This window comes from Dermacentor albipictus, chromosome 7 (assembly GCF_038994185.2).
Source record: "Dermacentor albipictus isolate Rhodes 1998 colony chromosome 7, USDA_Dalb.pri_finalv2, whole genome shotgun sequence".
Classification (NCBI taxonomy): domain Eukaryota; kingdom Metazoa; phylum Arthropoda; class Arachnida; order Ixodida; family Ixodidae; genus Dermacentor; species Dermacentor albipictus.
The window spans coordinates 10,105,966-10,133,945 of NC_091827.1; the positions used below are offsets into that span (position 1 = coordinate 10,105,966).

The 27,980-nt window shown below is 46.7% G+C and overlaps 1 protein-coding gene across 1 annotated transcript; it reads left to right on the forward strand.

The window, feature by feature from the left end:
- Window positions 1-926: 926 nt before the first annotated feature.
- Window positions 927-27,225, forward strand: LOC135904444 (microtubule-associated proteins 1A/1B light chain 3A-like). Its single transcript, XM_065435252.2, has 5 exons — window positions 927-1,315; window positions 4,050-4,166; window positions 22,674-22,729; window positions 23,623-23,729; window positions 26,720-27,225. Exons 1-5 carry the CDS (start codon window positions 1,198-1,200, stop codon window positions 26,880-26,882), a joined length of 561 nt encoding a protein of 186 aa, XP_065291324.1. The 5' UTR covers window positions 927-1,197; the 3' UTR covers window positions 26,883-27,225.
- The last annotated feature ends 755 nt before the right edge of the window (window positions 27,226-27,980 follow it).

Sequence of the window (27,980 nt, forward strand, 5' to 3'; positions counted from 1 at the left end):
ACACACACACACACACACACACACACACACACACACACACACACACACACACACACACACACACACACACACACACACACACACACACACACACAAAAGCCACTCTACCGTCAAACAAGGCCTGATAAGCAAGAAGATGCGCCCTACCATCAGGGAGCCAGAAAAGCCACCCTACCCTCAGACGAGGCCCGATAAGCTAGAAAAGACGCTAAAACAAAAGACGAGCGACGACGTACGCTGGGTCCATTTGATTCCACCCAGCACTAGAGAACTAGTTCCCGCCAGTTCAGTGCCAATCCTTGCTCGTGCGAAACCAGGGCATCTCCCGCACGAACGCTGCACCGCCTCTAACGGGGGCAGGGGAACGCTGTGAACCCGTCCTGCAAGAGGCCTGCCGAGTGAAATGAATGGCGACCTGCAGACGCTGCCATTTTGAAATGGTAAAACGAAATAGCGAAGTGGTGGCGCTTCGTGAAATATAGTTCGAAAAGAGCAGGCGAATTGAATGGACTCGCTATCGCGACGTTCGCCGTGACGTCATGGGTTTTGACGCCGTCTGCTAGAGCAGACGGCGTCAACGTTGTAAACAACGTTGTATTATTCTCAAGGAGGCAAATGCTGAACCTGGCAAGTTTCATGAACGTCGCACCACAACTACCCAAGCACGAAAAAGAAAAGAAAGAAAAAGAAAAAAAAGAAAAGTTCGAAATTCGTGACGTCACACTGACGTGTAGTTAGGGCTTGTCGTTTCCGTATATACGTATATGGATCGGCATGGAACACAGTACACTTTAGCATTTATGTTTTGCACGTTCTACTAAGACTTCTTGCATTACACGATGTTTATTTTTATTTTTTCGTATAGAGTATATTATTTGTAGTGCACTCAGGGAATCAGTAAATATTACGGATCTGGTAATTTTTTATGTTTTATGTATTTTACTGTCAACAGTATGGCATAAACTTCAAAACCGGTCCAGTCTCTCGCTCGTGGCTTTTCCATTTCACGTCAATCCCACGGATAACAATCTGCGTGGCGACGTGACACGACCGGTGCGCAGGTTTCACCGCTGTCTTGCAACACGCCTGCACGCCCAACTGCCGGTCCCAGCCGGGCCGAATCCAAGGGGGCCGCAGTCCACGGGAGGAGTGGCCGGCGGTGGCGCGCGCTCGGAGCAGACGACACGCCCGAGCACGATGGCCGGCCACTATCGACGCCTCGAGGCGGCTATCGCAGACGCGCTGTTGGCACCCGGCTGCCGGCCATTCAAGACGGCAGGCGTCAGGCACGAACGGAACGTCAAGTTCTACACAGGTGAGCGCAGCTCTGCGCAGGTGCGCAGGGCGCTGCCGGCGTGTGTATAGGCTTGCGCGCCGAGAGCGCCACCGTGCGAAATGCATTCAAACCGGCGCGCTCGTTGAATCGCTCGTTTGGCCGGCGGAACATCTGAAGTCAGCTCTTGCAGGGCACGTTGAGATCTTGACGTACTATCGGCGTCAAATGAAAGTTGAACATCGGAGCGCGTGGCCCAAGCATAAATGAAGATATAGTGCGCGCCGTCCAGTCATCACCATTGACAAGCGCGCACATCCGATTTGGCCGCACTGTGCGATCCCCCTCTAGTGAGATAATCTCGCTTCTGCCCTGGTTCTTACATTTGAAAGGGAGGATATAAAAATAAAAACGAAGCTAAAATATTGCAGTTTACGGCGAGTCTTGTCGCACAGATCGCCGAAGCCACAAGTGCTGTCAGCGCGAATAGCGGTGCGCGTGGTGCATTTTGCCCCGTCATCGCCCGCACCGCGCACCGTCATCGCAAGGTAGATTCGCCCGCGCGGTGCGGGCGATGACGGTGCAAACTGCACCACGCGCACTGCTATTCGCGCTGACAGCACTTGTAGCTTCGGCGATCTGTGCGACAAGACTCGCCGTAAACTGCAAAATTTTAGCTTCGTTTTTATTTTTTATATCCTCCCTTTCAAACGTAAGAACCAGGACAGAAGCGAAATTATCTCACTAGAGGGGGATCGCGTAGTGCGGCCAAATCGGATGTGCGCGCCTGTCAATGGTGAATGACTGGACGGCGCACACTATATCTTCACTCATGCTTGGGCCACGCGCTCCGATGTTCAACTTTCATTTGACGCCGATAGTACGCGCACAGCTCTTTCCTTCCCTTCTTTTTTTTTAAATTTTAGATTCCATCATTCTCATTGGAGAGCACTCCTTGGTGAAAGGTAACAAGCTGGCCTGCGTCTAATTAACTTCCCTGCCTTTTTCGTATTTATTTCCGAGGCTGTGTTGTTGTTATGATGATTAATTAAAATTCCGGGGTTTTACGTATCAAAGCCACAACAGGATTACGAGGCACACCATAGTGGGGGACTCGGTATTAATTGTGAGCACCTGATGTTCTTATAACTTGCATCCGGTGCACGGTGAATGGGCGTTCTTGCATTTCAGCCCCCATCGAAATGCGACCGCCGCGGCCGGGATTCGACCCTGCGCCCTCGGGCTTAGCAACATAAGGCGAAAACCACTACGCCACAACGGCGGGCGTTGTCGATGACGATGATGCTGTTGTTGCATGCAGTTGTTGTTAGCTGTAAACATTCCGGAAATGTGGCTACCGAACCGCCTGCTATCCCAAAAACCCAACTCTAGAGGATGAGACCTTAACGCTCCGAGCTCTAGAAAGCTAAGTGGGAGAAAGCTGTAAACCAAACGCTCCACCCTGGCTGCTAAAGAAGTATACACAGCGTATGCACAGTATGCACACAACGCATCTAAAAGCAACAAAAAAATGCGCATAATAAATAATTCGATCAGTGTAGATTGTAGCAAGACGCGGTTCCAACGGAAACAGTCAGAAATACATATGTTTCAGTAATGAAAAATGTTTCACTGCCTGACTAGGCACATTTGTCATGGACAAGTAACTTAGTAACGCTTTGTGCCACTGTGGTATACAACTGTACAAAGTACTGACAGTAACTGGAGTGACACCTGTTTGTGGCAAATACAACTGCTTTTGCAATAACTTTTTATTAACAAAACGCCATGCCATTCTGTGCATTTCCGTGAGAAGTGCACCGTGCTATTGTCTATGCTTTTTGTAATGATCTAATCTTTACTTTTTCTGTTACTTTTGGATAGCCGGCTCTATGTATCCGCGATCGCCCTGTAGAGTGCAAAAAGCGAGCTCGGGGTCACGTGGTCAGCCAAACGAGTTCTCCAGAAATCTGAAAAGTGCAAGGAGTTTTCATAAAAGCGAAACTCATCCACCTGTCTTTTGGGAGAACGCTACAAAATGAAAGTCCATTCGGGTTCCTCTGAAAGCAAACTTCGCATTATGGGCGTGCGACCAGTTATATATTACAATGCCTATTGGCTTCGATTCTCTTTAAAAATTTATTTGTAAGCGAATTTTTAAAAATATCAATCCAGGATATAAAGTCAGACGCATGCACAGCTGTATGGAAGTGGTTTAAGCATGTTCTTCCCGTCAGCTTTCGTGAAAAAGTTTTCGCTCATTTCAAGAGTGCTTATTTGATTTCGACCGCTGTGTCGACCGATGTCCACTGCAGGTCCTGCAGTGGACATAAGAATAGGATTATGATGATGACACAATGATTGTTTTGAAAATTGTAATCCTCTACCCATGTATGTATGTATGTATGTATGTATGTATGTATGTATGTATGTATGTATGTATGTATGTATGTATGTATGTATGTATGTATGTATGTATGTATGCATGCATGCATGCATGTATGTATGTATGTATGTATGTATGTATGTATGTATGTATGTATGCATGTACGTACGTACGTATGTATGTATGTAGATGGATGATGATGGAGCTCATGACTGTCATCGTACAATTCAGTTTAGTTCAGCCTATCCAACATATTTAGATAATGGTCGGGACACATATAAAACGGAAAAATAATAAATTACTTGCAAGTGTCTGTGCCTGCGGTTCCACCTATAGCTGTTCCTCTTGTTTCCTCCCTGTGATGCGAAAAACCAACAACAAATGGAACAGGCTGGAGCCCATGGGTGTACTCCAACTTTCTGTCGCCGAACGAACTACACGACTCTGGATACCATAGCCTATCTCGCAAGCCCTTCGGGGAGACACCAGCCAAGGCTCCACAAGCGGGTAAGCGCATTGTGCTATATGCATGGGTAAACGGGCGCAAGCAGCCCAGTTGTCTTTATGGGTACACTAAATGCGGCGAGTAAATTACTGGACTGATACAGATAAGAACGTATTCCTGGAGTTGAGAATACGTCGCTCGCCGGCAGCACAAGCCTGACTAGCCAAAAAGAACGCGAGAACGAAAGACGCGTGACGACGTTACGGAATTGCTGCACTAGCTCCTCGTCAGACAGTTTTCTCAGCGCCATGGCGGAGTTAGACGAACGTTTGCCAGTAAAGATGTTTCCCCTGATGCATTCGGAGGGGTAATCGAAAACTCAGCCTGCCATCCATTGCTTAGTTGCGTAACCGGGTGGGCTGGTAGGTGTGGAAATATACTGCGCGTAAAGGCGCTTCTGTCACGCTGTTAAACGTTCGTGCTTTACACAGTGTGCTGTCCAATGTTCTTGCATAAAATGGCGCTTAGATCAAAGAATACCCGCATAAAAGGCGAACATGATGCATCATCGGTGACGTCATAAATCCTCGCCCCCGCACATGACCTCCTAAAATTAATGTCTCGGTTGTCATTATGAATTACGCGACGCGAACGGCGCGAAACACTCGGGCGCAGTCAGCAATTTGTGTCATCTTATTTTACAGCGGAGCTGTCTTAGGCTAGTTTCCAGCGTTTTTCGTGATGTGCGTAGGCAAAAACGATGGCGGCGTCTGTAGAGCTAAGATAGCACAAGGCGAAATCGTATCAGCGTATGTGTCCCAGCTGCGCTTGAGGCCAGGTGTGTTAAAACCAGTGATGGATGATGGTTGATGCGTATACGCAGGGTGTCTACCAAGTTGACATTTCCGAATTCCCTGAGTTTTCCAGGTTTTCCCTGAGTGCCTTTGCACATTTCCCTGAGTGATGCAGAACTATGTTTTATGTCAAGACGGGCTGAAACCATATCGCCTGATGCTGTCACTCTCGAGTAAGCACATGAAAAAAATTGAAAAACGACTTAATCCAATTTGAACACTAACGAGTAGTGTTTATGTTATTCAAAAAGAGAATAGAACGCAGGGGTTAGTAAAATGCAGAGCAAATAAAGTGTCTTCGAAAAAAATTGCAAATGAAGTCGGACATTCCCAAATACAAATAAAAGGGAGATGCACATAGAAGCAAATATATTCGAATATGAGCTATTTCTATCAACTGATAGCAAGCTCAGTGGTATGAGGCTCTAACTCTGTCACAATTGAGATTCTCTCTCAACCGCTCCTAAGTAAACCTCAACTGTCCTGACATACTCTGAGCCCGTGCACGACGCCCGAGTGTTGCGTTTCACTGCTTTAAGGAGTTTATTTTGGTTTGGATGAGGGACACCTGCATCTCGGCATCAGCAAAAACTTTGTTTTTTGAGCTCAAGCTCCTTCAAAACGGTGGCAGCAAGCTTCCTTTTCCGTTTATTCCTCAATGCGTACATCATTTCTGTTCTTGTCCTCCTTTTGCCACTCGTTCGCCCCAAGGACCATTTGAAGCATCTTGGTCAGTTGCACAGTCCACGGCCGATTTTTAGAACTCCCTAGGGGTCGCGAAAACGTTCGAAAAATCGGCCAGTTGGAAAAAAAATAAATGCGTGTCATTTACTGCCCTTAGAACTCAAACCGCCACAGGCACGTTCGAAAACGTTCTGAAGGCCGGTCGGTACACATATTAGGCATATCGGCGCTCGTACTGTGACAGGAAATACCGGGTGCACGTGTGTATAATTAAGGAATACATACTGTTTTCCGTGGCAATAGCCCCTTCCCACGCTTGTTATGCTTCACTGCAATACTTTTGCGTATGCTTCACCATGTAACATTTCTGTGGAGAGGCGAAGCTGACTTTCGGGAACCGGCATTATGCAACGCATCGTGTTTTCTAAGTTTCTAAGCCAATCGCGAGGACCACAAATGCGGAGTCCGCGCCATTGCTGACAGCAGCTAATCTTTCAATAAAAAAACTTGGCACCCAACGGCAAGAAGCTTCATAGCGAACGTCGAAGCAGCTAGGCCTAACGTTGCCGCAGTGGTGGCAACGGCTGCCAGCGGATCTGCGTGCGAGAGTGCCAGTTCGAGGTGGCGAAGTAATCAAAACGGCAGCGGTGGTGCCTTTGATTATTGCCGTTTCGGACATGCGGTCATGGCAAAACGTCCGGAAAATCGGACGGCGAAGAGTTCTTGCGTCCGAAATTTCACACGTCCTGATACGTTGACTCTATGGGGTACGTGGCGGTGCCGCGAAGCCGTCCAAATTATCGGGAATCCGGAAAGTCGGTCGTTGACTGCACACTGGCAACTCCTCTAGCCGACGACCGGGCGTCAAAGACGATTCATTACGTCTCCTGTCTGTTGCTCGAGCCAGCATTACCGCGACTTTCGACCCTTTCAATAAAATTGCCGCTGATTTTCCCTGATAGAGACCCAAATTCCCTGAGTTTTCCCTGACTTTTTCCAGACTACTCAAAATCCCTGAGAATTCCCGGTTTTCCCGGTTTTCCCGGTTGGTAGACACCCTGATACGTAAACAACGACAGCGCAGCCATTGCTCCCTATGCCTTCCCGACGTGGTATCTGCCGACGCATACGCAGTACAGACTGCGGACGGAATCGTTGTCGCCACCGTAGACGTTCATCCGGGAACGCCAAAGTATGATCGACGCATTTGGGTGGGTCCTCCCGGTGGACCCCAATCCCATCGTCACTGTGTGTGAGCTTAACGTCGATATGTATCGCCCCGACGAAAAGTGGTTCTTGGCGTTTTTCTCGGAAAGGTTCCGCCTTCAATGTTGCACCAAGACCAATGCCTCCACGAAGCGTCATCGGTCGTGCATAGACCTAGCGTTCGCTATAAGAACATCTCCAGTGTCATCATATGGCGTCTATGACAGCGACCATAAAGCCGTAATTACTGTGGTCACGAGATACACTTAAATACAAATAAACATAACAACGTGCGTATCTGTGTTATATTTTGATTTATTTTATTTATAGTTAAATACAGCGCCGCTGGTCATCCAGCTTCACAGAGTGGAATGGCTGTAAATTATTTTCTAGAGACGTGTTGTTGTTGTCGTTGTTGTGCTCATACTGGTGCATACAAAGTAAAGGCAGAACGCGTACGTGCACGCGAAATTTTGTCGTCGTACCAGGCTTCCCGGTCAGCCGCAGCTGTTAACCGCTGACGGAACATAGTTGCTTCGCGACAAAAACACTCCCACTGAACTGCAAAAACCCTTCGATTACCATAACAGCTATCACAGGAAGTAAGACGATGAGAAAAATAAGCGCGCGTTTCTGGCGCACCCGCCCCCTTCCCTCTTGATAAGAGAGTCGACGAGACCAGACTAGCTGCAGGCAGTTTTTTCGTACCGCCGATAACGCGAGTACTATGACAGCCCGCGGGCCTGCAAGAAAGAGAAACCAAGAGGGGGAAAAAAAGAAAGAAAGAAAGAACATCTCCAGAGTGAATGGAGACCACGCAAGCTGACCAGCAGCGGAGCGACAGCTGATAAGTTCGCCACCAAAGCACGAGCGAGCGTTACGAGCGCGCTGCTCAAAACAATGAGCCGGAAATGCAGGACCAAAGTCCGGTGGTCTGCGAGGGCAAAGGTTTCGAATGGACAACGAACTCACAGTGTTTGGCCGCCAGGCGTTTCCGAACAGTCAACTTCTGGATGCGCATACGTTTGCGTGTGTTCAGAAATACGAGGGAAAAAACACAGGAGAGGAAAGGGGAAGCAGACGACACGCAGGACTTTGTGCCGTCTGCTCCGCATGTCCATGTTGTGTTGCGTAAGTGGCGCGTGCGTAAGCCGTACAGCGGGACGCGAATGAATGAGTGACGTGACTGGAGCGAGCGATAAGAATCTCGACACGGTCAGAGACGCAAACAGGAGAAAACACATGCAAGGACCACTAAACAAACTTCCGGTGAAGATAAAAACGCAGAACATTTACTAAATCTTTAGCCATTGCTATGAGATGACGCAGAAGTTGCCGTTTGTTTTAACTACCAAAAACATACTCCTCTGTGTAACCCCCTCCCCCTATTTTCAAGGAGCGTGTAGATAAATTATAAACTACCATTTTTTTTTTTTTTGTAGAGATGAGTTTTGAGATTTTGTAGATTATTTCTACACTGCTCAGTCGCTACGAGGATAACGCGTGTGCATAAACCCTACATAATATCAGGCGAGTAATATGCTGCGCTGCCAAGCCTATCATGCGGGTCCGGAGACCTCACCTGAATACCAAGTAAAACATCCACAGCCTTCAGCGCGGATGAAATACGTTTCAGCTGAATTAAGGTAATGCTTAAACCAACTAGCTCAGCTGAGAATCATCGCACACTCTCTTATAGCCCATGTGTCGTGTTTGGACGTCAAACCCAATCGACTAATCATGACAGGCGGCGCAAATAGAATGGACTACAAGAAAATTGGCAGTTTAGCCTTAGGAGCCAAGCATTGACAGTGATATTAAACTCCTTGGAAAGTGTTCTATAACTACACAGCTGCGACATCTTGGTGCGATGCAGAACGCAAGGCAACTTCTTCTGGGTAGAATGAACATCGTTCTAGTATCTGCCAGGCGTCTCACAATGCTGACATGCGCTGCCACCGAGCCGATTGAGCAGAGCGTGGATTATGCGTTTCACTTCGCTTCGCCTAGTTTGCAGTCAAGCGCACTCTGCGTACCTCTCTGAAAACCGCCGTGCTGAAAGCCTCCTAACGCTGCATCCTCATTGTGCCAGTGTTGATGATGATGATGGCTACTGGCATCCCATTTGAATAGGGGTGGCGAGGAACAGTCGCCTATTATAGTGCATGTGAGCTACTTAAACAACAATTCGATTCGCCTTGCACTTCGTGAACTATATAGTTCCCGCCAGTTCAGTTACAGTTCTTGCTCGTTAAAAACCGGCATGGCACCTCGTGCACAAGCTCTGCACTGCTTGTCTGACGAGTGCAGGGAATTCTGTGAACGTGGCCCGCACGAAGACTGCGCTGTATGAAACGAATGGCTACGTGCACATGCCGCCATGTTGTTGAGCTGGTTAAGCGAACAGGTGAGTGCAGCACCTTGAGACATAGTTCAGATAACGCAGGCGAATCGAATGCACCTTACGCGCTGCCGTACCGTATAGTCTAACATTCTGTCTCTGCTTTATCTCGTAGAGCCTATACATAGGCGCCCATGCCAAGCGTCGCCCAGAGAGAGACCAAAGAGGGATTGGCTGCAATCAATGCGCGCAGGCCTTGTTACTCGGCACGCGTTGGCACACTCTGAGGTGTGCTTAGAGAAAAGAGTTCCTTCCTTATCCACCGCGTACACAACCTACACATGTTTGCCGCTGATACGTTTGTGAGCGCCTTCGATAATCTTTCGCCCCGCCGCATCGTATCCGCCTTTTCCTCCTCCGCACGAACCGCTCCACTGCGCATCGAAGCACGAAATGGAACATGGGCGAACGCGATAAGCGGCTGCGTATGGAAAATAGGAAAAGAACAGCCTGGCCTAGCCTGCGGTCAGGGGCCCGTAGTCGTATGCTGAGGACGCGTAGTTGGGACGCACATCGCCACACTTTATAGCTACAGCGCGGCCACCGAGATTGTCAGTTCGATGAAAGGTCACGGAGGCAGTGGCGAAGGCCCCTATGCCCTATTTGCTACTAAAAGCAGACGTCACCCTGCAGGTTCAATTGTAAACGTTGGTTACACAGAGGCAGTTTTAAAGTGTTTGATCACGAACGTTCTTCGAACAGCTTCATTAATCTAGAGAAGATAAGGTAAAGGTAAATGTCCCGTCGCCGTGCTGCCAGCATACGACGTTCCTCAATCCGCCTTGCGTTCCTTCCCTGCCTTCTGCCACACCGGAGCCGAGACACCGCGTCACGCATGCGTCACAAGCCCCGCTTCCTTTCCATTTCTCCTCTTCCTTGTGGCGCATTTCTATAGTGGCTTGACATGTGGCAGTTTCGAGCGTTCTACGTTGGGTGATTTACTGAAGTCACGTGCCGTAAGCGGTGACGTCGAAGGCAGTGCGTCTGGCCAGGTGTCATTTGGCGTAGAGGCGTTTGTGCGTGCGGAGGGACTTTCATTTGAAATTTGAGACGTTCTCGCGTCGTGCTTGATACTTTGTAGACACGATCATCAGCGCGTGATCTACGAATTGCGCGTCTGTTTGCAATACCAAAATGTAGTGAGTAGTTGCGCCACACATCAACCCAATTCAATGCGCCTGACCAACAGGCCCACACCGCCACCCTGGTGAGAAGTCTTTTAAAAGGAGGTCGCCATGCTACCGTGTCAGGCTAAAGTTATACGTTCTGCAATAATGATAACAGTCATGAATTATGATACTACTGCCGTACCACTGGACGGGCACTTGCTATGTTATTTAGCAACACTGCATTCAGTTGAATCACATTTTCCAAATATAAAGTGAACGGCTATTCGCACTGTTGAATGATAGTAACCACCGTTTATATATCCTTGTAACCGCCGCGTAGATTTTGATTATTTGGTTATCTCACGCTAGGTAGAAATAAAGCATAAAGAAAACTGATTGGGATGTCACACGGCACGTAGCAGCTACAAGAGTCGCCAAGCACCACGGCAGGGCTTACTGACATTCATAGGACTGATCAAAGTATGAAAAGCGGCTGTATCATGCTGCAATTTGAAGGCGAGCGCTGCTTTTTTTTTTTCTTTCTGCATGATATATTAATGATATGAACATCCCTTGTGACATGGGCGGTTAGCGCCTGCAAGTTCGTCCCCCCTTTTTTTTCCCCAAGCAGCGACGCCATCTGTCACTGATAACGTGAAATACACACGGGGCAGAGAGCGGGAGATTACAAACGTTCCGCTTTTAACTCGACAGATGGCGAACTAATCGCTGTCGGTTCAAAATGAGCCGTGAAATGCACAGTTGTTGTAGTTAATGGAGAGCTTCAGATTAGGGGGACGTAAGCGTTTGGGGCCCCAAACGCTTGCGTCCCCCTAATCTAAAACTCTAATATTTTTCAGTAGTGCATTTTCCCGCGCTGTCGAACGCGTTAACTGGAATTACGCTAGTGCACTTCGCTGCGCATTTCGAGTCCGTATTTCTCTAAACCAGTGCAAGGCATAGGCGAAATTTCTCCCAAATTAGTAGGATTTCAGTACTGACTAATTCTGCAACGTGTATCCTAAACTCTGTAATGTAAAGATTATTAGTCAGAAAGTGGTGATCAGTTAGTTATTGCACTGGCGATTACGATGCAAAATTCTGATGTCCGCCGTTGTGTGAAGCTTATAGTAAAAAAAAGTCGCAGTATCGCCCGAAAAGCGAAGCATCGATTACGATAGCAAATTTGTAGACAGCTAAACGAAGTAAGCATATTAGTTTTATTGGTCGTATAACCTCGCAAACATTCGCTTACTAACTACATTATCAAGCACGGTGTCACGCGCGCACAGGCAAGCATGACCACATCTCGTTCGATGACCGCGGAAACTCGCTGTCAAAACGCTGCAGCACGGCCGCTGCTGGAGTAAGAATGGCAGCAGCAGCGAGCGAATTGACTTTCGGGTTGTCTCGCCGCAACGCGAACATTATATCAACGTCGAAAGCAAAGCGTATACGAAGCTACCGGCCCTCCGCGGCGTACTTTGTCCACATCGCAGATCGCTTTGAAGATGAGGCCCACGCGGGCGAGCACTTGATCCACGTCGCAGAGGGCTTGCAAGATACGGCTTCCGCGCGGTAAGCAGCAGCTGCCGGAGTAGGACAGCCCCCTCGCCTCAGCCCCCCCCCCCCCTCTCGTGCCTCGCGCGCGACAGAAGACGGCGCGCGTTCCGCCTTCCTGCCTCGCGCGTGCGATTGAGTCGCAATCGTCGGCTGACTCTCTCAAGCTTTCACTCGCACACGGAGTGCGGCGATGATGCTATTGTGTTCGGACTTTATATGGAACATCACGGCGACGGCGACGGCAGAAACGCGCTTGGAGTATCCATATAACTGCTATCGCAATAAAATTTGCGTCTTATCTCGAACCACTTATTATTCTCGATAACCAGAATGAGTCGACCGGGGAAACACGCAGTGCGCGTGGATGCACGCCGGATTCCATCCCACGATAAAACACGCCAGACAGGAGAAGCTACTGGGGGACGAACCATTCATCCTGCGAAAATAAAGCGACCTGAAGTCAGCGCAAGAGTTGCTATATATACATATAGACTCTCCTAAAATTACAAATATACGCTGACTTTCCGACAGGGTACCGCACTGCCATATCTGACCGTTAGCAGTGTGACAAACATCCCGAGTGCTGCAATAGATGGTGTCCTAAACCCGACGCGCTTACGTGTTTCCGGCTTCCGAAATCGCTTCTGCCGCATTCAACCAGCAAAAGCATAGCCATGTTGTGCTGCCCCTTCAAGATGTTCAAACAGTACCAACTCGCACAAATGTCGATCCTCCTAAAAGCATAGCCTTTAAGATCAGCGTTTTCACTCCACAATGCGCCACCCTATGCGTATACATCGTGCTTTCTTTTGACAGGAAAGACGCAAAAGCGAAAGACGGGTTGCGACACGGCTTTCAAATTCCCGCACAAATCTCGCCGTGACGTCATGGGATCCGACGGCGCCGTAGCTCAGGCCTAATGTTTTTTTTATCGGGGAAGATGCAACCTATACATTGCATTCCAAAGGAAGCGACGAATGAACTTGGCAAGCTTCAGGAATACTTACCTAGTCGCACCGACCCAATTACGCAAATATAATTTGCAATCCATGACGTCACACTGACGTATCGGCGTGGGGTTTCGGCGCGAAATTCAAAAACGAAAATTTTATTTCTTTATTTTGCTAATCAAGTATTACTGCGAGATTAACCAAAATAAAAGTTCTTAAGGAACAGTTTATCAGTCTAGACTGATAAATGTGTTTCTCCTTAGTGTCACTTTAAATAACCCCCACCTAACGCGAGCACTTTCCGAGCAGGCGACCGAGCGAGCCGGGGCGAGTGTCAAAACGTCATTATATTGCGCCACGTCACAGCATTCTACGTCACGTCACGTCCATCTCACGGCAAACGAAATCTAGACAAGCTTGTAGAAAAACTGCCAGCACCCTAAACAGTAAATTGTTTAGGGCTCTCCGAAGCTTGCCCGTCGCGAATGTCACGCCAGCTCTCCTCTTATGACCCAGCGCGTAGTCAGGGGCTGGTTATTGTGCCATTCGAGCATGTGAAAGGGAAGCTGCCGAAATGACGACACGGGCAATCTACGAAAATCAAACAAGGCGCCAGCGCAGTGACTTTGTCGCTGCTGTATCGTGCAGTACGCAGCTCCCTGGGAGGAATATTGAGGAAAGCTGCAGAACGTTCGCGGCCATACGCGAAAGATAAAAGTTCACCGCGTACATAAACTTATCTTGTTCGCTACTTAAAGCTATTAGGCAACCTTCCCATGCGTGCTGACCCACTGTCGACGCCATGCGCATACTGTCGACGCCACCACGAAGGAAAGCCAGGAGAGCATGGCCTTCGGGATCGGACGGCGCCCCATGGATCGCGGAGGCCGTGATTAGCATATCGCCGCACAAAGCGCTGACATGGTATATAACAGCGATTCAAGTTGAATTGTCGTTTCCTTGAACAAGACGTCATTTACATAGTGTGTCATAGTCTTTGATCGAAAGTTCATTTCCCCGAGCAAACAAACGCCGCCGCGGTAACTTCAAAGCTCGTTACGAGCGTCATCCGGGTGTAATTAGACCGCGTGCAATGACGAACCGCCACTGAATCGCGGCTAATGAGTGCGGCTTTATCAGCCCGGTGTAGAAACACTTAAGAGATTAGACAGGAAGTACTGATAGATATACATGTATAATATTGCCCCACCCTAAACACCACCGTTTGTTCCCCACAATGAGCAGACGCCGGCCACGGCTAACTTCTGTCGGCTAACTTCCGTCGAGAAACTGCCAACGAACATTCCAGCGCCAAGCAGAACTCCGAGCCTTGCTCTGAACAATGAACGCAGCACAGTAACACTTCGCCGAGAGCGAGGCGCGGATGTGATTAGAGGCGAATCGGCGACGCGCCGATTAGATACAAAAACTGCAGCAGCAAGCGGGCGAGCGTTGGCCTCCATAGATTCCAGCCAATCGAGGCACAAGGGGCGCGGCGTGTGCCTTGTGGTGTTACACCTAGCGACAAAGCGCCCACGCATCTGCCACGAGCGGAGCAGACGGTGCACGGTCTTCCCGTGGCAAACGCAGCATTCGCACGTGCATGGTATAATGCACGCGCGCTTCCCGCGTTTGTACCCTCGTCTCGAGCGACCAAGTGGAGACAACGCGAGTGATTGACCTGCACGTGTGTCCTACCAGCGGTGGTACACATCACGGCCACATGTCGGCTGCGGAAGCTGCGCGGAGCTTCAAGGAGCAAAGAAGCCTGGGTAACTTGGTTTATCTAGTACTACAGTATAGTCAGCCGTTTAGGGCACAGGATATCCCGAAACAGCGCAGACGAAAAAAGGAAAAAGGATACGACGCTGGCGATATATATATATATATATATATATATATATATATATGACACGCCTTTTATGCTCTCTACTGTCTGTCGGTCGCGGCCTCGTATGCGTCGTTTCAGAACGTTGGCTTTGAACCAAACAGCTCGATTTAGTACTCTTTAGGTGCAAGACTTGCCTTTACCCTATATCCATATCATATATCCGCCATCCGTCTCGAAAACGTGCATAGATGCTGGTTTTATCCCTAAAGGTGTCCTTCGCGCGCCAAGGTCAGGCGTCTAGACCAGCGTGCAACAGCCGGCACCATTCCAATGATTACGAGCTGTGTGGTCTCGCGTGTACGACACAGCAAGGTGGTGGCATGCATGAAGCGAAGTAAACTTCGATGCGATTTCTTCATTCACGAGAGCTCAATATACCATGTGTAATGCCTCGCATTAATGTATAAAATACCTATGTAAGAGGTATAGCAGACGACGCTCTGATACGGAGGGACACGCGGTGCACGGATCGATGCATTCTTATGGTTACGATCTTGGTTAGCGGAGGCCTCTTGTAGCGAGTGTTTCAAGACATTACTTCCAGCTAGGCTGCTGGCTCGTTCGCGCACAAATTTCGTACAAAAGTGGCACCGGCCGGTGTATGTTGCTCAGTACCACGACTGGGCGGATTATTTGAGTGTTCGGTAATATTTGCGCCGTCTGCTGCGGCACCGGACGAAAAATGTACGATTCCGCAAAAGCCGTAGAAGAAACGGAACTGTGGCGACAAATCGGTGCGCAGATTTTCTTTCACGTCTATGTTGTTGTTTTTTTTTTCGGTTTATTCCGGGTCACATGCACGCGGCGTCACATGGTCACATCTGTGGAGTAGCCATGGCCAAACGCCTTGTTAAACGTAGCTTAGAATAACTTCTTATTGGGCGAGTTGGTGCATGTTAGCAAACAGTTTTATAACTGCGCAAACAAACGACCACAGAGAGAGAGAGAGAGAGAGAGAGAGCACACAAGGACAGGCGCACGAGGCTGCGCCGCGCCTCTCCTTGTGTGCTCTCTCTCTCTCTCTCTCTGTGGTCGTTTGTTCGCGAAGTTATAAAACTATTTGCCTTGTTAAACAGGGCGATAAATTTGTCCACCATATCGAAAGGCGAACGCTGGAAACATAAGCACCCAGTCTTCAGTAGCGTGGCTATGGTGGCAGCCACCATATATCGTGGCGACTCACGTCAACGACAGACATGACGTCAAGCTGCATGATGAGTGACAAAATGGCCCACGTTTTGTTACGAAAACAGCCGGCATAAAGCCGTGCCTTAGAGTGGTTATTCAAAATTAAGTGTCCCACGGCGTTTCTATTACTACCGAATATTCAAAATGCACCTACGGGAACTAATACTGCATTCCTTCACACAATTAATGGACTCGTACTGCCGGGCCCAACAGTTTACTGGACACGGATTCCATCAAAAGTGTGAATTCCTGCTCTGTTAAGGTATGGCGCGCCAAATTTAAGGGATCACCGTTTAGAAATATATATGCTACAGATTGAAAATTTGAGAGTGTGTACCCAGAATTCGCTGGAAGCTTTTTGTGACCAGCTGCACGTATCAGTCGAAGCAACGCGTTGACGGGGTGCGGTTTCCGCGATTAAGTTCCTCGGCCAACATGTGGCAGCAGCAGGTATACAAATCATTCGAGGCGTGCGACGTTGTTCGCACATGCTGTATCTGAGGCTGTGTGACGCAAGCGGAAATGCCCTATATTCTCGAAATAATAATTGCATCTGTCGGTTTCGTGTGCTCCGATTGGATGTCATGCATGCACGCAGGTGTTCACTGCGGTCCCTGCAATAATATATCGAACTCACGTGCAAGCCACGCGATTCCGCGTATACGCTAAGTGCGCCCGTAAAACGTGTTGCAGTTTACGGAATACCGGGTTACCTGACACGTTTACGAGAACAGCTGCGTCGGTAATGCCATCTTGTAGCGCAAGATATAAACAGAAAAGACTGCTATTATTGCAGTCGTAAACAACACTGTTCGGAACCTTTCGGCGTAGAGTGTCAACAAAGGCGTAATCCTCAACATGCAGTCCGTCCTTTCATTTTCCTTCGACGATAAACGCCCGTGTAACAGACATTTCTAATGATTTGTCATTGCACAAAGCGTCACAAGATGTCTCTACCAGCCCTACTGTTATACGTTTATATGGACAAGCTAAAGGTCCCGTTTCACACAGAGGAGGCTACAATGCTAGAGAGGCCTCCCACTGTTAGCATCCCCGACCAAAAAGGTAGCGCGTACGATATAAAGATATTAGGTTACGCGTCGTGTATTTAGAAGTAAATTAAGTCTCTTCCTTCTACGTCGTAACGCATTACGTATTTATTACATGAAAGGCGTAATAGATCTAAACCTAGTCACCACCGCGCGCGCGGAGCATCACGTTTCTGCGTCCACCAGCCACAGCGTTACGCCACATCGCATCACTTGCGCCGCGAGCTAAATATGGCGGCTACTATAAGCAGAAATATGCGCAAGTATTGTGTGGTTTAACATAAACCTCCGCCCAGCCACAATTCTTTTCTCTTAATGTCAATTAGAATATCGACTATCCCCGTTTGCTCTCTGATCCACACCGCTCTCTTCCCGTCTCTTACCGTTAAATGGCTAACATTCTTCGTTCCATCGCTCTTTGTGCGATCCTTAACTTGTTCCCGAGCTTCTTCATCAGTCTCCAAGTTTCTGCTCCATATGTTAGCAACGGCAGAATGCAGTGATTGTACACCTTTCTTTTTAATGGTAGTGGTAAGCTTCCAGTCAGGGTCTGGCAATGTCTGCCGTATGCACTCCGGCCCATTCTTATTCTTCGGTAAATTTCCTTCTCATGACCAGGAATTTCCTGTGAGTAACTGACCTAGGTAAACGCACTCCTTCACAGACTCTATAGAGGCTGACTGGCGATCTTGAACTCTTGTTCCCTTGCCAGGCTATACGACGCAGTTATTTTGTAGGTCACCAGAAAGATAGCCTACCAAACATTAGTGCAACCCCAGCTCAAATTCGCGGCTTCTATATGGTCACCTCATCAGGCATATCTAATCCATCTCGTCGAGTCGATCTAAAACCGCGCTGCACGTTTCATTGCCAGAGATTATAGCCCATTTTCGAGCGTAACTAACATCAAGTTGTCGTTGTCGCTTTCATCTTTGGAATCACGCAGGAATATAGCATTACTTTGTCTTCTGCACAAAATCATGCATAATGTACGCCCACCTACCTTACCACTCGTTCGTCCCTCCCGCACATCTAGACGTCTGCATAATCATCTCAGTTTCCAACGCATCTTCGGTCACACCAATGCATTCAACTGCTCAGCTTTGCCACGTGCGATTGCGCTGTGGAATGGTCTTCCTGATAACGTCGCTGATATGAACGACTCATTAACCTTCAGACAAAAAAATCAGTGCAATATTTGGCTATTGCATAGCTAAAAACAAGTATCTGTTTTAGTTTTGTTGCTCTTAACTTCATTGCTGTGTATTTATGTAAGCATTTGTTCCAAGATTGCTTTATTGTATACTGAAAAGCTAACAACTGTTAGTTTGCCTTCCTCTCTATCTTTATTTATTTCGCGTTCTTTGTTTATTATTTGATTCTCTTTCTGTTCATATTTATGTAACAAGAAACGTTTTTACTCCACAATTGTTATCTGTACCGCACCCCCTCACGCCATACTCCTTCTGGAGTCTGTGAGGTATATAACATGAAACGTTGCAAATCAAGAACCGCGCTGCAAAGTGCACGGCATGAGAAAATCTATCGATGCACGGCTTGCGTAGCTTCCGCAGCGTTACCTGCTATGCACGAAACAAGGTACAGCACCATCACAGGCACCGTTGCTCGTCCGTTCGAGCTGTCGCATCGTACGTGTGACGGAAATGCAACGGATAGCGACCGCACTGGTCCCGAGGCTATAGGGTAGGTGGTGTTCGGCACCGTCGGCCAGTGCACAAGAAACGCACAAGCAAGGTTTTCCTCCGACGTATCTCCGCTGAGCAGCAACCTTCCTATAAGCATCAGACATGTGTTGTTTGCCTAGAATAGTTTGAGCGGTGATAACAGCCCCAAGGAAGACAATACCTTCAGGATTGCAGCAATCCTTGCTGCATTTCACTCGATGCCCACTCGTCAGCCGTGCGCTTCCTTTTTTTTGTTAAGTTGGATACGACGGTAACAATTGATGTTTACGCGTCTCATGGAGTGGTGTACGAGTCCAGCGGATCTCTAGTTCATTCTCTGTCGTGCTTTTGTCACTACACAAATCTCGATTCAACGAAATTTTACAAAATTTTCGGTTAAATAAAAGTGCTTCTGATTCTATGTGCTATGACTTCAATCCTTCCGATTCCCCGACACACATTCATAAAGCCTACAACGTGTCTAAAACCTCGAAGCAACGAAGAGCACAAGGTTGGAGGTACGCTCAAAAACTACGCTGTCTGCGATAAATGAGCACACAAGTATCTCTCCCTCTTGTCTTCTTCGTTTTTTTTTTCTCTCTCTCTTATGAATAAACATTATGCTATTCACATGAGCCTTTTTGGTGTTTTCGATTTAACGATATAGCTATCGGGTCCATGCCCGGATCCAAAGGGAGACCCTTCGATGTCCTGACCCTCCCACTTAACATTTACGTGCGTAGTGCCAGCGTCCGGCATATGACAAACTCATGAAGTTCTTCCAAATTGGTTTCTTTTTTTTTTCTCTCTCTCTCTGGGGGAACAATAAAGGTTTAATTACCATTGAAGACAACCCACCAGCACGTAAACAAGCTCATCATCAATCGCCATCTCAAAGGTTAAAACAACACACGCACTGCGCCCGAGTGTCGTGTGTTGCTTTCTCACTGAGGTTTTAGTTCTGCGGTTTTACGTGCCAAAACCACGATCTTACTATGAAGTATGTCGTAATAGAGGACTCCGGATTAAATTTGACCATCTGGGGTTCTTTAATGTGCACCTAATGCACGGTACACGGGCGTTCTTGCCATTTCGCCCTCATCGCAATTCGGCCACCGCGGCCGGAATTTTATCCCGCGACATGTGCTTAGTAGCGCAATACCATAGCCAATAAGCCACCACGGCGAGTGATTTTCAGTTTATCATTGTAAGTAGAGGGGCCAATATGTTTACGCACAGAAAAACATTGGGCTCTCAATGCACACGTTAACCCAAAAATTCAATTTGAAATCGCTGCCTCCAAGCCCCTCGCAGCGATGGCGACCACCAATTTGGCTTGAGTGACGTCAAGGAGTGAGAGGCTACCTCTGTGTCGTCTGCTACGACACATTCCGAAACCACGTATGCGCCATGCTGTGGACTCGTTGCTCTGCACGCTCTGGCACCCAATGGTGCATCGAGGACGTCGCCGTTGCATTGTGCCCTTAATTTCACTCGCGCGGTAAGAATAGCACGAACTCGCGAACGCCTGCAGAAGCTATCTCGGCATGACCGCCGAGGCGCACATACGAAAGCGAAAGCATATTTACATGCCTCGAACATCAACCACGCAGAGCACACTTCTTTTCGTCACCCGTTAGTGCTTACAGGCTGCTGCATAGTTCATAGTTCAAGTTTATTGTTTATTTTTATTGCATGTACAAGAAACGGGCTTACATATTATATACAGCATCAGGAGGTCCCAGAGTGAGAAACTGCCAGGGGGACCTCCTATCATTAGTGGGTGCATAAGAGTATTAGAGCAGCAAGTAGAGGGCGAACAAACAAACAAAACAAAAGTTCAACTGCAACGTTTAAGAAAAAAATGAAACAGTCTTTCGACCGTACCCAATGCGCTCAAATTTTGGCCGGCTCGCTGAGATGCGTACAGTTTAACATGCAATGAATAATGCAAGCTCGAGGTGAGGGCGGAAAAGCTCGGGCTGTAATCGGATATGCTTTCGAGCACCCGAACCGAAGGAGCCAATAAAGAAAAAAACGTTCGAAAAGAATGCCGCCGCTTGTCGGCTGAATTGTTCCCGCCAGCAAAACAAGCTGCGTTAGAGTGCATGTATATATAGATAGTCTCGTCTACTGGCCACACGTTATCGCAACGTTCATAAACATGTCCCCGTGTTGCTATGTACGCGCTCTTCCACAGGTAAACCAGACGGCGGGCGTGAGCGGGAATGCACTTAGGTACTTCTGCAGTGATAAGGTTGCGTGCCTTGGATGAGTACAGTACGAAAAATTGTTAGCTGTAACGGCAATGCATCTTTAGGCACATTTGACGAGTTTGCAACATATTTAACTGCATCGCGCAAGCACCGACTGCAGACACCGGCAGTAGAGTAAGCGCAGGCGCACACATCACTCTCCCAGTGTTGCATATGCCACAATGTTTCCTTCCAGACGACACATATTCCTTCCGAAGCAGACGTTTCGCGACGTTGCTATCTGTGGCGATCGACGCTCGCACTGGAGAGTGCTTCGTGCGCCTACGCTTACTGTACCGCCAGTCTCGCAGATTACCACCCTAGTAAGGCGTTGATGTAGCGTGTGGTCGACGTCCGTGAGACATGGTCGAAAATGCGGGAGGCTGTACTTCTCGAAACTGCAGCAAGATGCAGGGTTTCTATAGCGAAATGTATAGCGAAAAGAAATGGGCATGGGCAGGACATGTAATGAGGAGGGAAGATAACCGATGGTCATTAAGGGTTACGGACTGGATTCCAAGGGAAGGGAAGCGTAGCAGGGGGCGACAGAAAGTTAGGTGGGCGGATGAGATTAAGAAGTTTGCAGGGACGGCATGGCCACAATTAGTACATGACCGGGGTTGTTGGAGAAATATGGGAGAGGCCTTTGCCCTGCAGTGGGCGTAACCAGGCTGATGATGATGATGACAATTCAGCAAAACGACATGTTCCCGTGACGTTATCATAAAAAGGTAATTAATGAAATTCTGCCAATTTCATTGGTAACTATCGCATTAATTTGTTGTCTACCACTGCTGTGAAGCTTGCACAGAAAAATTTCATTTTACCATGAATCCTGCTATCTTTTTTTTTTTCTAAATCAGAGATTGCCTTTGCTAAAACACACACTATACTTCGTTTTAGAGTTACCAGAATTTTAATTGCCTGTGGCATGCAGTGCAATTCTCATTTAGCTCGCAATTACTCTAAGAGCCAGACATTATTCGCACAAAAACTCAAAATCCATCACTAACAAGTTACCAAATTTTCACTAATCAACTTTTAAGGTAATTTCTTTGTGACAATTGTCGAAATTTGTGAATTGATTTGTAGCCAGTGAATCTTCAAAGCATATCCGCTTGAAGCTAATTCTGAGGATGACACCAGTCTTGCGATACACGTCTCTAAGTGTGCCAGAAAATGCACTGGAATGTTCCAGTTATGCATTTTGTTAAAAAAGTTAGTGGCAATACAATGCATTCTACCTTCAACTTTACTGGCGGTTATATCAAGACTGGTCCTTGTTACAAAATTTGTTCCAAGCAATTCACCTGGACTCATCACATGGGCTGCTCTAACGACTATAATGCTATGTGCAGCTGGGCTTAGTTGGTCCGCCTTGGCAAAAAACAAAGTGCTAACTTAAAGTAAAGTAGAAGGATATGGGACCAACATTAACTAGTGTGCTATCAAATGAATCACTTATTTGCTTCGACTGTATTGTAATCAAGCATTTCTTAACTCTTCATTGAAACACCATGTTGGGAATCATGCTCGTGCGGTGCATCGAATTGCTAATGTTAGGTTGAGAACTCCGCACCCACAAACCTCGTGCATGCTTTGAAAGCAAGAGCTGTAGCTATTGCATGAAGGTGTGACATTCTGAAATGACAATACATGTGACCAAGCCTTGAACTAGAATGATGAATAGCTTATTTCTGGCAATAAAATTTTCACTTATTTTTGCTTTTACAGGGTCAAGGAGAGAGGAAGTTGCTGGCATCAGGCAACGGTTCCCATCTAAGATACCGGTAAGTTGTACACTACCATTTATTATTAGTAGTATGTTTACCACATTTTTTGAAGATGATGACAATGCTAAATACTAACAAATAACCTAATGAACAAAATGTTATCCGTCCTTCTGGTGCAGCCAAAGGGACAGAGATGGATAACATTTTGTTAACCGACAGTGTCATAAAGCTCCACTTGTCCACTTTGTTCATTTCATGGTCCTCACCGCTGCCCCTTAGAGTTTTTTTACGAGTGGATGCATGTGCGTTATTTTCTCTCTTCTCTTGTCTTTTGATTTCTTCTTATATTTTAAAGTGGCAGTAATATATATGCTAAACCTTTTGCTTGGCTAACCTCCCATCCTATCATTAAGATTTCTGTCACCAGCAGGCATGTATTTTCATTACTGGTTGATATTAGTTTTCTTTATAGTACATTCTTGGAATATACACATTCTGTGCACAGTGGGTGGGCTATGAAGGGCGAATAAGGTAAGATAACAGTGCGGGTTCAAAAGATTAGTGTCCTAGGCTAGCACCAACATTCTGAGCAATTTACCTCAGACGACCCAAATGCAAAACATATTTTTTTGTTCACTATGCAAAAACGAAATTCTAAAATGTTTCAGACCAGTATCTACGTGTAACAAACAAGCACTTATAACGAATGTTGGTTACAATGAAGGCTTTCTTGTGTTGCACGCTACACAACGTTTGGCTGTAACAACTGGCATCAACAACATAATCAGCATAACCTCGATGTAGCTTAGTATCAAGAAACTAAGCACAAGAATATTCTTGCGAAAATTGGCAAGACTGCAGAGTGCATTTCTTTGCCCACTGCAGTTTCGAAACCCATTCGAGTCGTCTGAAGAGACTATTTGTAAACCATGGCATGGTATTCTGTGCAGGTGATTGTGGAACGCTATGGCAAAGAAAGGAACCTTCCACTTCTAGACAAGACAAAGTTCCTGGTTCCTGAGGAGCTTACCATGTCCCAGTTCGTGTCCATCGTGAGGTAAGCTCCACTGCACAATGTCAACACTGTACAAATGTTCAGTTGCAGTTCAGTACAGCTCAGTTGCAGACATACTGCATTGTTCAAGAGTTCCCAGATTTCTAGTGTGTACCTGTGATGGTAGCTCAGAAGATGACAAATGTGCTTCTGAATGCTAGGTCAAGGGTTTTGAATTCAGCTACGAAACCTGAATTCCAATAGGGAGGGGGTTAAATGGAAGAACAGCTGCGTAGCAAAAGTTTTGGAGCATGGTCTATGATGGAGCATAATTCCAGGACTAGAGGTATTTAAATAAAAAGAATAAGTTCAGGGGTTTCAAGTGCCAAAGCCACAACCTGATCATGAGCCATGTCATAATGGCAAAAACTGAGTTAACTCTGATCACCTCAGGTACTTCAATGCGTGGCACACAAGCGTTCTTGCATTTTGTCCGTATCAAAGTGCAGCCGCTGCAGACAAGAATCAAACCCGTGACCTCGTGCTTAGCAGCACACGCCGTAGCCACTAAGACACTACGGCAGTTTGGACTGCAGGTGATAAATACATTGCAGGGCTGTTCTTCATAAACCAGGTGTACCATGGAGACCTTAAAACACCCAAATGAAACCAATGCACACGAAACAAGGCCTGCTGATGAACTGTGTGGAGTGGGGTGAGAGAACTTTTGTGCACTGGTGTAACACGTAAAACTAACAGCCAGCTCCACACACATGCATGCACGCGCACACAGCAACTTAGGAACAAATACTACATAATGTGTTCAGAAATGCAATAAATATGGCTAGTCGGTGCACATTCATAGTTGTATTGCACCACTTTTAGCAGAGAAGAAAGGAAGGGACAACACAAATGAAGGTACGATAGCATATACTCATCACCGTCAGCAGCAGCAACTTATTTTTATGTCCACTGCAGGACGAGGGCCTCTCCTTACGATCTCCAATTACTTCTGTCCTGCGCCAACCGATTCCAACTAGCGCCTGTGAATTTCCTAATTTCATCGCCCCACCTAGTCTTCTGCCGTCCTTGACTGCACTTCCCTTAGTTTGGCACCCATTCTGTAACCATAGTGGTCCAATGGTTATCTAGCCTGCGCATTACATGACCTGCCTAGCTCCATTTTTTTCTCTTAATGTCGATTAGAATATCGTCTATGCCCGTTTGCTCTCTAATCGGAACTGCTCTCTTTCTGTTTCTTAATGTTATGCCTAGCATTCTTCGTTCCATCGCTCTTTGCGCAGCCTTTAACTTCTTCTCAAGCTTCTCTGTCAGTCTCCAAGTCTCTGCCCAACATGTCAGCACCGGTAAAATGCGCTGATTATACATCTTCCTTTTCAATGATAATGGCAGGCTTCCAGTCAGGAGCTGACAATGCCTGCCTCATGCGCTCCAACCAATTTTTATTCTTCTGTGAATTTCCTTCTCATGATCAGGGTTCCCTGTGCTTAATTGACCTAGGTAAACATACTCCTTCACAGACTCAAGAGGCTGACTGACAATTCTGAACTCTTGTTCCCTTGCACGGATTTTGATCATTATCTTTCTCTTCTGCATATTAACCTTCAGCCCTACTCTTACACTCTCTGTTAAGGTCCTCAATCATTTGTTGTAACTCGTCTGTAGTGTTGCTGAATAGAAGAATGTCATCTGCAAACCAAAGGTAGCATGTACTACTGACTGTTTTATGCATGACCATGAACATGTTTTATATGTGGTGATAATTGAGTGTGTCAGAAGCTTCGTGAGCATTTGAACATCTGGCAAGTGCTTATGATAACAAGTCAAAGCACATGTAAGCTTTCTGTTGATCAACAGGCAGGCAACTCTGCTTATGTTTTAGATACTGCATTGGCGATGTCACACGTGCTGCAGGCTGATACTGTTGCTGGCTACTGCAAGTATAGCTAGAAGTGACTCAAGCATGAGTCTGAGATAGATGGTTAACAGTGCCGAAACTAGAAACTCCCATGTTCACAGAGCATTTTAGCCGAGTTTTAGTGGCCTGCTACGGTGAGACACTAAGCACGGATGCAGAGATGCAAATGTGGAATGTTTACCAATGACATAAAAGAGCGGGTTAGTTGGTAATCCATATTGAAGTGACTACTGCGGAGGAACGGACCAATAAAACAGACAACCACAAGTGCTTGTGCCTGTCAGTCCTTCGTCTGTTTCTGCACTGTACCAGTTGCTCTATCAGCAACGAGTGGGCCAGCGGTGCAAGAGCCATGCTAGCCTGCTCAGAGGAGCACAGCAACACCTGTCAAAGATTAGTTCGCTTCATTATGCATTCGCTACTGAACCTCAACTGCTCTTGTAGCTCAGAACAAAAAGAAATCTAAATTCTGCAGTATGCAAGCACTTGTTTCCTTTAACCTTACCTCTGCGACAATGTTTAAGTGCAAAAATGAATAAATTGCAAGAACAAACATGTTAAATCCAGTTGCATGTGTCAGTGGCTCCGCATCACTGTGGATAAGTGGACTTCAAAGCAAACGCAGCCTTCAAATACAGCTTAACGAAATGAGTATTGTTTGGTATGTTGTATCTTCTACTTAGCTTCTTTTACATTTGGAAATGTAAAGGTGGGAAAGAGCATAATACTAATATAAAGTAATGCAAACACTTGTTCACTAGTTTCACTCTTCACTGCTGTTCAATACAGCCAGGTGCTGCAGGTCAACCCACTGAACACATTCTGCTCCGCTGCTGCTAAGGACAGGTTAGTGTAGTGAGCTTAACGAGCTCAGCTAATTTTTTTTAAAATCACCGCTTTATATAGGCCTGATTTTGTAGTTGTTTTCTATCGATGTAAGAGAAAATGCCTAGTACAGCACAATTTAAGTCCAGTTCATACAGCACATTTTCTAAAGCTGTCCAATTTTGAGCAAACCATGCATATGCTACTAGAATTTCTTTTATCTTGGACTCTGTACTATTTCACAAGAAAGCATGTGTCACTAGAAACAAAAATTGTTTTCTTCCCCCAGAAACAGACTGCAAATCAGTGCCTGCCAATCATTCTACCTGCTCGTCAACAACAGAAGTATGGCCAACCTGTCCAAGACCCTGGCTGATGTTTACGCAGAGTTCCATGACGAAGATGGCTTCCTATACATCACATATGCCTCCCAAGAAATGTTTGGCCTTTAGAAGAAGGACCACGGATTATTATATGCATTTCTTGCCCATACTCATCGTTCAAGTCACTTAAACTTATTTACAGACTCACCAACATTATCAACCTGCTCCATGCTACTTTGCAAAATTTGGCAACAGGCACACTTTGCATAGTACGACTATCTGCACCTGTTTGAACCTTTGCCAGCGGAGCCAAGCAAGGAGACACTTCACATTTCCTGCTTGCAGAATCTCACATTCAGATAACAAGTACAACAGCCATTTTGCCTTGTGAATGTTTCACCACAGCCCTTCATCACCCTGTGTTTTACTTGATGCATGCATACAGCAAATAAAGAGATCTTATAATCTTTGCCTTGCTAACTTTTTTTTAAATGTATGCTGCCACTTAGTAAATTCAACAAAGTCCAACACTTACCACACACAGTGAGTTATTGCACAAAAGTGTAATGAGCCCACAAAGAAATGTGCTGGGCTCTCATTTCATCATCTCTCAATTTTGCACAACAATTAGTGTCCGCATTCTCTGCAGTTCAATGGGGAACTCTAAAAGCACATGCACTTGAACAAATATTTCTGTTCTTTTCATATAGGCAAACCGGCAGAGCCAACCATACGTGTTCAATAGCAGATTAAAGGGGCACTGATAAGGTATTTTCGCCTAGTCATTCTTTTGCATTGCGTGAAGAGGTTATACCTCTAAACCCTATAAAAAATAGTGGCAAGCTTCACAGCACCGTAGATAATTCAACACGATAGCTTTCCTACAGCCAGTTTCGTTTTCCAGGAGGATACTGTATCATGACATGATAACGTTTTGGCACTTCATCCGGCTGGCTCGGTCGTCTCGAATGCCACTATTCGTTGTGAGGGCTGATGTAGCAGCACAGTGAACAACCGAGCAAGTCAGAGAGAGGGTCAAAGCATAGCAATGTCCTGCTCCCACATACTGTGCCATACCATCTCGACACAGTATTCTCCTCGAAATGAAACCAAAACTGGCTGCAAAACTGCCATCATTTTAAGTTAATAACAGTGTCCCAAAAGTGGTAGCTATTTTTGGGGCTTATTTAGATGTCTAGGACATTCACTTATTGCAAGAAATGAATA